Raw genomic sequence first — 11351 nt, 5'->3', positions numbered from 1 at the left:
TGTGAATGCCCATGTGTTTGTCTAAATTATATTTTTAACAATACAATCCGACGTCTCGATATGGACACCAAAGTACTCGAGGGGAAGAGTTTTTCTGCAGATTCGAGTACCCCCACCATACGCTCGACTCGCTCACTGACTCTCTTTCTTTTCTTGTAGACTGGGCATTTTTATTGAGAGGTTTGAGATAAAGAATTATGTAGAGCTTTGAGGTTGAGTCACAGTGGGGGAAGTGCGCGAGCCAGAAACTGGGGAAGCATTCTTATTGAGAAACCGGACTGTACCTGTAAATGTAAAAAAAGAAATAGATTTATTGAAATGAATAATAGCACACGATTTAATTTAATCGGTTTAATTCCATTTTGAGATTTATATTATTTATAAATTTAAGACTTGCTAGAAAAAAAAAAATTAAACGAATAAACTAAATAATTGACCATATTCAAACTGTACATTTTGTTTTGTTTTGTGCGTTATATTATTTTATATTATGTAGTGGATTAGTTCGTTGCACCAAGATCAATTCGAATAGAGCTGTAATCAAATCTTTTCTGATTTAGCAGCAGTGAAAACCAAGTTTTACTAATTTATTAGTGATAAACGCATTGCATCAGAAACTTCAGGACCAAAGATTCCTCGACAACCCGTGCACACAGAATTTTTTTGTTGCAGAGCTCTTTGAATTGGTTGAATAATGTTGCCGGATCGAAGTTGACATGGTTCTCTGAGGTCTGCATGAAAAATATTTTACTTGTTTTGTTTAGCAACATGTAATGTTCCTTCTAGATTGAGGTATGCATGTTCTACATTGCTCCTCGGTATGATCAAATAGTTCAAACTTATAGGTAATTACAATTCTCCGACATAACAAATCTTAAAATATTTCCTGTATTCATCTCAAAATATTAGTTGGACCATTACAAAGCCCAAATGATGACTTTAAAAATTAAAATTGTCCAGTCAGAGTTACGAATGATGTGCACTTGCAATTGGAACGTGGAAGAATTCCATTTTCCAAATCAATAACCGAAAATGGACTCGTGCTTCTTCTAATGCGTCAAGGCGATCCTCCATCAACGGCACAGTGAAATTATCTCTCACCATTGAATCATTAAGTCCACAATAGTCTGTACAGATTCAGTAACCTACATTCTTTTTATAAACCGGATCCACCAGACTGGAAAACCACGCCTCCTAATATAGTACTAGTTTTCATTTCGGTACAAATGCGGTAGATAATAGTGGAAAAATATCAGTTGCAGAATTTGGAACACGTTTTCTTCGGAACTTCTTTGAAATTCATGAACGTGCCCATTCACCAAAAACATACGGAACTATTAGGACAGATCGGTGGTCAATTTCTCTAACAATAAAACACCAGTATTGTTGCAAGAGCGAGGAAAAGAACTCTCGGTCCATAGCAAACACTTCGACTGGTTTAATTCAATGAAATTTCAACACATAATTTGTTAGGAATGACGACCAAAAACCCCACATCTACCTTGATTTGATTTATTTTTATCACTCTTTAATTGAATAAAATCAGTCATTTAAAGTCTGTGACCTTTCTTCTTAGTCTGTGTGCAGACTCATACACATAATTTTCACTATATCTAAGGTAAATCAAAATAATAATCATCACTTATAGAATCCTGGGAGTGATGATCAAGTCAAAGAGAATGGGGTCGACGCCACAACCTGTGAGAATGACAAACAAGATGGAAAAGAGGGAGAAATTGGAGGAGTTGGAGAAGCTAAGGTCACGGCTAATAATGTACAAGTAAATGGCATTGAAGGGGTTAGGGGTAAGGCGATAACAAGGGAAGAAGTTGAAGAAGCAGAGGAAGTGGATGAATATGAAGAATACAGAGCGGAAGAAGAGGATAGTGAGGGAGAAGACGAGGATGAGGAACAGGAAGTGGAAGTAGAGGAAGAGGAAGTGGAAGTAGAGGAAGATGAGGTGGAGGAAGAAGAGGTGGAAGAAGAGGAGGTGGAAGAGGAAGAGGAGGAAGACGAGGACGTGGAAGAACAGGATGGGGTGAAGAAAAACGAAAAAATGAGAAAATGATGAGAAACATAAAATATTATTCAAATAAGTCAAATATTTAGTAATTCCGAGCAATTTAACGTCCCAAGTCGATACGTTAAACCTGTGAATGGTCGTGGAGATGAATAAGAATTTTTTTATAAGATATGGTAGGTGGTTAGAGAAATGAAGATTAAAACAAATGCGTCTGAAATTTTATCTGCAAACTCGGTACGAATTAGTAATTAGACCAATATGGCCTGTTGGAATAGATCGCTAAATTTAATGTTTTAATGATGAAGCGATAGCCGTAATAAATTTCCAACGTCTGTAAATTTGTAGGTGTTTTGTTTACTCGAATTACCTTATAAATAATTATGTATCGACATCTTCATCATTTTGATACATACTCGTATATAATTTCCTGCGACAAGCGACCCATTAGGTACTGCGATAGAAGGGATTACGAACTTTGGCAGGTCACAGGATTAAGACTCCACGTATTTGCTCATATTTCGTAATCTAGGCAAGTAGAATTGTACAGAGAACGAAATTGAGTATGTTACCGCAATGCCAGGAACGTCACGAATTTCACAGGCGAGGTGACAATAAACAGCTGAGCGCTTGAATTACAGTTTTAGTCTGTCAATCCTCCGGTCAGATTGAATGCAGTCACCTTGAATATAAGTTTTCTCCTGTGTTGAAAGTTAATATCACAAATGAGATTGGCTGACAACTACATGGTGAGTGATATCGGTGGAAAGTGCATTGTTAGATCGTTGGCCTGTGCAGGTAAAGTATTGAAGGGTTCAACAATTGTGATTCTGAACAGTATGATTGCGAAACTTCCATGCTTGAGGTTATTAATCTGTTGGTTGATTCGATCTAGTTGATGTTACGCACATGTCACTGCTCGATTCTTTGTTCTACGTAAACTTACGTTACTTGTCTATCGTATATCTTCTTATGTGCAAAATAAATGCTATATACGAGAATATACTCTTGTTCATTAAAATATTATACTCTGGGTGCACCCTTGTTCACAGTGCTAGTTTATCGAACACCTAGTGGAGGTGGAAGTTACATTGACTAGAGATGATTCTAGTTTAGTTAAGTCTTAAGACCGTTCCTTACGTGTACAAAAACAAAATTTTCTGGGTACGTTATCGGTGGTTTACGATACACCTCCAGTACTAATCCCAAAAGAAGTCAAGGAATCTTGCAGTTCACTCCCATATAGTTTCGCATGTGGTAGAAGGGCTAACAATAGATAATCTGGAAGATTGCTTGGTATCTCGGAGACCTCCGTAAAGCTGGCTCTCCCACTTGCTCCTCAAAAACTTGAAAAAATCACAGATTAAAGAGCTGTTTATGAGCTCTGCAGTACCTTAAACTGCAATTTTTGAGCCCGCTTCTGTTACGACAAAATCAATTTTGAAAAATGGGGGGGAGCAACTTACCGGAAAGCGAGCCCCCCTGAAGTGAGGAAAAAATTTTAAAATTGTTTTAAATATGACAGAATTAGGAGCTAATTGGAGCTCCTGATATACGTTGGAAACAATCTTGTAAAAACTACCCCTACAGATATATCTACGCCCAATTGCAATATGAGGAAAGAAAAAAATTTCAAAATGATAAGTACTGGCATGCTGCGTGGTTTAAAAGTTTTAAATACCAACGATGATAATTTTAGGTCTTCAACCCTTAGTGAAAAATAAAAGAAAAACCATCCTTAGAATTCATCACAGCGGATTCTTTTTTACGGCAAAATATTCAGCGGCTTAAGAGCTGACATGATATGCATCATTTCATTTTTGAGCTACTCCCCCCTGATCACCCTCTGCTCTGATTCGTTTTCGATCACCAGAGAACTACCCTCAAAATTTATCGCAGCGAATTCTTTTTACGGCAAAATGGTCAGCGATTTGAGAGCTAACAGGACATACACATTTGAGTTTTGATTTACCCCCTCAGTCCCCCTCCATGGTTCAATTAGTCACCTACGAATACAAACCTACTCTGAAAATTGATCGCAGTGATAAGGTTCCCACGATTCCGAGTTGGCAGTAGATCCAGGAGGAAAAGTTTAATCATTTTTTAAAAACTGGTATTGTGGCATTACGTATTGGATTTGAAGAATCCGTTTGAATTTTTTGGTTCAATTCAACTGACAACTTGGAATCGTGAGTATCGCAAAACACGTCACCGAGCGAAATGTTTGACTTTATTGTCAATAATAATCCATCTTATTAATTGATTATAATTAAAAAAATATATACAAATGACGCTCGACCTACACACTTTTAGATTTAAAATAACCCAATCGAATTGAATAATTGGTTGTCGAGATGCAAGATCCCGAAATTCATCTACTTTTTGAGCCGTCAACTCGTATATTATACCACATTAAACACTAACCAAAACTAATGATAATGAAAGAAACAGTAGTAAAGAGAGTAATAGTAACTTATAACAATAATAAGGAACAACTACAAGAAACAGTAATAACTCTAACAAGAATAAACATAACGAAAAACAAAACAGCAACCAGAATAGTAACTAGAAGCATGAACGATGACGAGAAAAAAAACATTCTTTCGCATCGTAAATTTCTTCTATGGAGTTCAGAAACTGTATTTTTCATCACCTTAAAAATGATAATAATGAAATCGTAAAACCATTACAGCAAATTGCGTTATATTATTGTCTTGTAAACCTCCGTTAGAAATAATTAGTCAGAATTAGTCAGAATGGCACGAACTCCAAGCGAATTGAATGATTGGTCGTCAAGGTATAAGTTCTCAAAATTCACCCATCTCTTCAGTCGACTCGTATATTAGTACAGTCATTTGGTGCTCAAAAAAGGGGTTACCTAGAAAGTTTTCAGGGACTTTTGAAAATTGGTATTTTTATATAGATTTCGACGTGCTCTTTTCGAATTTTCGCTTTGCCACCTCGTATCTTTGCCGCTCGCGCCGCCACATTGGAAGAATGGCGTCCAATAACAGTTTTTTGACGATATCTCCCAGAGACTTATAAAGATAGACTGAGCGCTCTTGTGAGCCGCTTGAAGCATACATTTAAAGGACAGAAATATGTAGGGAATACTCCTTTCTCTCTCTGACGATATTTGCGGCGGGGATCGAGTCGGTAGCAGTGCCGGCGCTAGCCCACGGCTGGTCCCGGGCGAGCCTTGAAAATCGAGCCCCTTATCAGAAATTTTTGGACCACTGATGTCTTAAAGTGGGACTTTGCGAGATTTTTTGTTCGCAAAAGATGCTATAATATCGCTGAAATTCAACTCGTTGCAAATTCCATGCTCAGTTGACATCGCAGCTAAACCATTCAGTCGATCTTGGCACATAGTGGATCACAGGTAAGTTTTGATGAGCTTTAGCTTTGAGAAGGTCCTTTCACCCGACGCGGAGGTTACTGGTAATGTTAAGAAAATTCTTAAGGTCACAGTGAAATTTGGATATATCTCATCCAGACCTTTATCAATAATGTGCGATATCATAACGAGTGCACTCAAGTCGGTCATTCCAGCGGCTACGAAGTAAGCTTTTAAAGATTCCAGTTCTTCGGCAAGCTCCCGACCATCAATGTCACTGTTCTCGTCTTCACCAGTCAGATAATTTTCTAAAGCCTTGGACTTAGTCAAAATTTGGGTTCTGTCCAATCTCATAAAGTTATCCGAGTTTCGGATGATACTAAATGGTTCACAAACGTTTTGGGTCATTTCGAAACGTTCGCGTAGGCTTGATATCGCTATATCGCATAATTTGTTGAAAAATTCAATTTCTAACCTTTTCATCGGATCGCTAGGTCGTTCGTCGTGCTGAGACTCATAATCAAAGAATCGTCTTGTTCGTGGGGTACGTGATTCGGGTAAAGTTTGTGAAATATCTAACTTCTCAGCCGTTTTTTTAGCGGTGGCTATGCAAGTTTCGAAACCGGATTCTCGAAAGGTTTGTAATTGAAGAAGAGCACCATCAATCATGTTCATCGCAGTATGCAAATCAACTTTCGGACATTGTAAAGCTTTACTGATTTTGTTGATCACTTGCAGTACATCATACCATACTACCAATCTAATCAGAAAAGACAATGACTCAATTTCGAAACATAGGCCTCTCAGTTCCGATCTCAGCTTTGCATCCTTACCTTGCGACATTCGACAAAGTTCCTGCAACGCATCTCTGATTTCTGCTATTTGGAACCTCACAGCTTTTACAGCATTTATTTTCCCTTCCCAGCGAGTTTCAGGCAATGATTTCACACTGATATTAACGTGCTCCTTCAATATTTGCCACCTCTGGGTTGAAGCAGCGAAGACTGCGAATAGCCTTTGAAGAACACCAAAGAATAGTTCAGCTGTGACGGACGAATGTCCGGCATCTGAAACTACTAGGTTGAGGTTGTGACAACTGCAGGAAACGAAAAACGCTCTTTTATTATCCTTCAAAATTCTGGCCTGAACACCACTATTTTTACCTTTCATATTACTGCCATTGTCATACCCTTGACCCCGACAGTTATTCAATTCAAGATTGTTTGATTTCAAGATATCTAACAACGTTTCATACAATCCCTTACCAGTTGTATCGTCTACAACAACGAAGCCAATGAAATGCTCGCAAATTTCCACGGTGTTTTTAGACACAGTGACAAATCGAACAACGGCAGTCATTTGTTCTTCATGACTAATATCGGAGGTGCAGTCTAAAATTATGGAGTAATATTTCGCGGCTACCACTCGCCTGCTAATTTCTTTGAAAATTGCATTACCCAGTATGTCAATGAATTCGTTCTGAGTTTCCTTTCCCAAATAGTGAACACGCTGGAGGTCCCCACTTTGAACTCGACGTACATGTTCGCTTAAAATAGGATCGAATTTCGCCATCAGTTCAACTTGGCTCAAGAAATTACCGTTATTCGGCTCGTATAATCGATCGACAGTACCTCGAAATGCCATATTCCGCTTAGCTAAATGCTTAATTATTTCAACGAGTCTTTCAAGTACTTGTTTCCAATAGGTTTCCTCTCTTTGGATTAAATTTTGATTCTCATCATCGATGGTTTTTCTACAATCTAAACGGACTTTGAGTTCTTTCCAGTCTGTCATGCATTCAATGTGCATTTTGGATTTTTCATGCGAGCTCAAACTGTCTTGCAAGTGCCGCCAGGATCTAAATCCGGTCGATTGCAATTGGGTTGGAATGTTGCGGAGGCCAAACAATTTGCAGCAAAAACAATAAACGGAATCCTTAGTCTCTGAATAAATTAACCAGGATCTCTCCATTTTTTCGCCATTCTTCAGGGTTCGATAACAATTTTCTATGGTGAAGCGCCGGCGATCTGTATCAAAAGGAAAAATTGTATTCCGATCTATTTTTGTAGGCCCTAGCTTTACCAATGCTACGCGTGAACTGTCGCTGATGTTATTCGGCCACTTAGCAGGATCTTGCCAATCAATATTTGATACTGTAGAATCTTTTTCTATAACTTTTTCTGCCAAGTTGTTTCTATCTGTAGCTATCGTCATATCTCCGGTATTCACTGACTGAGCGTCCAAATTTCCATCAGAATCTACGGCGTCCTTGGAAGGTGGACAAGCGGGGTCTAAATCATCCGTGGTTTGGCTACATTCACCACCCTCATTATCAGACCTCAACCGCTTAACATAGCCTTGAAAAAAACAGCACTTTTTTTGTCCGCTTCACATCGAGCTTTTTTTAATTTCCGCTTTTGGGACCCTGATAAGTCTTTGGGCTTGTTCATAATGACTATCGACTATGACTTGTGCAATCCAACAATTACAAAAATAAATTCAGAAAAATTCAATCAAATCGTAATTTATGCAATGTAAGTCAAGTTGAATGCGGTTAATTAATGTTAAGTAATATGAATATCCGTAGAAATGCCTATATTAAAGATTGTGCCCTAAACGTGATCGACCGCTGCCTGACCGGAACGTCGGCAGCTTCTGAATAAATGTCTCGTCGATATCCGAGAGTTTGCAAATTACTAGTAATTTCAAAAGAGCATCGAGAATAAAAAATAAGAAACAACAATAGGTAGCGAGAAAATTTTCAAGAAATGTTCACGTTGTTGAAAGAGTTCCTATGGAATATGCGAATACAGCGGTTCAGCTAGACAGAGCGTAGCAGTGAATCCACAGTTCATACAAGTTACAAGCAGCGTGGTCTGATAGTAGTCTCTGGGCACGCCGCGCCGCACGGCGTAGCTTGACGTTTAAGCTATAAACTGGCGCATGCGCTGCAGCCGAACAAATTGTGGTGGGGGCCGTCGGTCCACCCAACACCCCGCGCGGTCCGTGCTCGCCGGTAACCTAGTACAGCAGCGTGAGCCGTACAATGTTTCTACAAGGGCCCAATCGTTCAACCTCATTTTATAATTTTTTTTCATATTTTTTTTCTTACACCTATCATCTCGATGTTCACACACAGGATAATGTATTATCGCAGTTAACCTTATTCCGAAAAAAATTCTTATTTTCTTCAGTCTTTGGGCCCCCTCGGGAACAGGGCCCCGGGCGGTTGCCCGGTTAGCCCATACCTACCCAGGTAGCATTCTGTCGCAAGTTCACGTTATGGTCGTCACGTGGCGCGTGCATGGCTCTGGCGGCAGACCACTATCTGCCTGTTTCCGCAGTTGTAGGAAGACGTGCGCATGTGTGCTTTCGACAGAAGCTTGCTGCAGATCATGCATGATTCTCGAAGGGTCTGCCGGTATTCACGAAGAGCAGAATGCACAGGTTCTCATTGGCAAATAAAAAAAAAAGAAAACTATATATTGTGAGATTTTCTCATTTATTTCAAATACAAGGTTCAAAACCACAGAACATGGCAGGTCATTCGTTGACTATAATTGTTGTACTATATAATTATAATATTATTTATATTTTATATTATTGATATGCGGCTATAGTAAAATATATGATATATTACACCCATATACATATATAGGTATAATATAAGTTTGCATATTTTTTACTGTTACTTAAAGATAATTAGTTATAAACGTGTTACAGTTACTAGCGAGCAAAAATGAACAAGAAAAACGCTGACTTACAGATCTATGTCTACAACAAGACTAGAAGAAACCCTGAAACCGTTGTACAGTTATTAATGTAAATACATCTTTTGTTACATTTGTATACGTTGTAGCTTAAAATTATCATTAACTACAGTTTATAATAGTATTGATAAACTCATATCAAATGAGTAGAATAGTAGATAAAAAATACTTTATATAAAGGTCAGAAGACTAAAATTTATACAGTATCTAATTTTTAGCTATTTTATAGCTATGTTAGTACAAACCCGCCGCATTTGTTGATATAGGTATGTTTCTTTGGAACACATATAGTTACGTATCACTGGTGGATATCACAGCTGCAGTACAAATTATAAATACTGTGCTTGAGCATAAACATAAAAACTAACATCACAGCTATACGTACTAAAATATTTCTTAGTCAATCAAAGTACATAAGTACGTATGTTTGAATACGCGTAGGAACTTTAATAGTCAAATTGCAGGCCTCTTATTCCGCAGTGTTACTGTCCTGGGTGTTCAACCTCGTAACGATTAGCCATTTCAGCCATATATTTTTGTCTGCGACCCTCCACGTGGACAGAGCGATTAGCACGTCGTTTTGCATCCCGCAATCTTTGTTTTGCGCCCCGAATTGCCTCTTGCATCAGTCTCGCAAATTCTGTACGATCATGTGGCTGTGGTATTGTTCGACACTCACGTAAGGCATCTGCGTAAACAATCATCGAAACCTTGCATTGAATATAGGGTAACGTATTATTAGTCAATAACGATAATCTTAGTCATACACACCAAAAAATACCTTTCCGATACAGGTATTAAATAACGGTCGCAGATTCTCTTTACCTGAAACAGTCTTTCCAGTCCAAGAGAATTTTTGTGTGAGGCTATCCGTCATGGCTTCCTTCAAAAATTGGTTGAGAGCATCTCTAGCTGTGACACCACCAACGTTAATAAGATAGTGTCTCTGAAATCCATATCACTCGTTTTTAAACTTGCAATAAACGTCACTGAAATTAGTTACCACCCGAGAAAAAATACAGTATCGGGTGATATGATAAAACTATAATGCTTACTAGAGATCGTTGTCTTTCAGGATCTTCTTCAAACTCTTGGAATACCTCCAAGGAATCAAGAGGGAACCCTGGTGGCTTCTCATATGGGTACGCCCGTTCAATATCCTGCTCTTTTTTAATCATTTGTCTGCAAGAATATTATTTGTGGAAGCAGCTTATCATGCAAGCAGTGGCATAATGAACAATCTTAATTTGGAATTCAGTTTTAAGTTGTTTTTTTTCAACTATAACACCTGTTGTACCGCCATCTTTCAATTTCATATACATTGCAGTAGATGCGAATAATATCAGGAAATGAAAAATAGAACCTTAGATAATATATGAATGCATTACTTGATAACTGTTTCGAAATGCTGGTAACGATTCTCTGCATAGTTGTTAAGCTTGGTCATGTCTTCACGGTGGTCCTTTCGAATTCTCATTGCAAAGTCTAGAAAGCATTGCTTTTGTCGCTCCTCATGCTGTTGAAGAAGATCTTGCAAACTGTCAATGGTGGATCGGGCAATACGCTCAAGTGTCTGCTCTGAAGACACAGTCGGTGTATGGTAACGATTTTCTTCAACTGTACCTGTGAGTTTGTAGTCAAAACGTATTAGTGAATGAAAAACACTTGAGTCAGTTCTTACAGCAAAGATCAGAATTGTTATATTAACCTGATACAGTGACCGGACGTAGATTCACTGATGCTCCATGTGAATTCAAAGGAATATGATTATTTTGCTCTTCCACGTGATTTTGTCGTCTTGTGGTTAGTCGTACTACATCGCTAAATGTTATAGAGTTGCTCGAGTGTAATTGTGAATTTGGGATGAAGGTTGCGAAGTACGAAGAACAGAATTGCGGCAGACGTCACATGAATGCTGCAGCAAGCGCTGTTAGACAGTCCCTTACAGCTTTGCTGTTTGCTCGCTTGTTTTGCGTCGCCATACACCAATCATGCATTATTCTGCCCTATGGCGCTGCCGATCAAGATCTTGCATGATCTGACGGCGCATGAAATGCTACTTGGGTGGGTATAGGATTTTAGCATTTTTGCGCGACACTGACGCCCGCGGGCGTCAAGATTCCCGAGCGGACGTTATTTTAGTAAGTTGGCAGTATTTGGCTGTCTCACTCGTCTCACGTAAATGTTGTGCGTGAGTTGGCGCATGTGCACTGCTTAGTTTGGA

At 38.7% G+C, this 11351-nt stretch overlaps 3 protein-coding genes across 10 annotated transcripts in view; 1 reads left to right on the top strand and 2 right to left on the bottom strand.

Moving 5' to 3' along the window:
- RIC-3 (RIC3 acetylcholine receptor chaperone) overlaps window positions 1–3021 on the top strand; it is a 50248-nt gene extending 47227 nt beyond the window's left edge. For all 6 annotated transcript variants that reach the window (XM_046636475.2, XM_046636477.2, XM_046636476.2 and 3 more), the window contains one exon: window positions 1649–3021. In XM_046636475.2, the coding sequence (XP_046492431.1) occupies window positions 1649–2068 (420 nt within the window). In that variant the 3' untranslated portion in view covers window positions 2069–3021. The remainder of the gene's footprint in view (window positions 1–1648) is intronic.
- A 2375-nt stretch (window positions 3022–5396) lies between these two features.
- LOC124223708 (zinc finger MYM-type protein 1-like) lies at window positions 5397–7571 on the bottom strand. Its single transcript, XM_046635941.1, has one exon. The coding sequence runs from the start codon at window positions 7569–7571 to the stop codon at window positions 5397–5399; it is 2175 nt and encodes a 724-aa protein (XP_046491897.1).
- A 2012-nt stretch (window positions 7572–9583) lies between these two features.
- Window positions 9584–11224, bottom strand: LOC124224003 (uncharacterized). 3 transcript variants are annotated; one of them, XM_046636490.2, is made up of 5 exons: window positions 10836–11224; window positions 10516–10750; window positions 10183–10309; window positions 9899–10073; window positions 9584–9815 (listed from the first exon to the last, which is right to left on the bottom strand). In XM_046636490.2, the coding sequence occupies exons 2-5, from the start codon at window positions 10602–10604 to the stop codon at window positions 9610–9612; spliced, it is 597 nt and encodes a 198-aa protein (XP_046492446.1). In that variant the 5' UTR covers window positions 10605–10750; window positions 10836–11224; the 3' UTR covers window positions 9584–9609. The 3 variants fall into 3 exon arrangements, with proteins under 3 accessions (XP_046492446.1, XP_068993949.1, XP_046492447.1); XM_069137848.1 differs by having other exon boundaries at window positions 9909–10073; XM_046636491.2 differs by having other exon boundaries at window positions 9953–10073.
- Window positions 11225–11351: the final 127 nt, after the last annotated feature.

The sequence above is a fragment of the Neodiprion pinetum genome, chromosome 7 (assembly GCF_021155775.2).
Source record: "Neodiprion pinetum isolate iyNeoPine1 chromosome 7, iyNeoPine1.2, whole genome shotgun sequence".
In the NCBI taxonomy this organism is placed as follows: Eukaryota; Metazoa; Arthropoda; class Insecta; order Hymenoptera; family Diprionidae; genus Neodiprion; species Neodiprion pinetum.
This window is presented reverse-complemented; position numbering and strand designations above follow the sequence as displayed.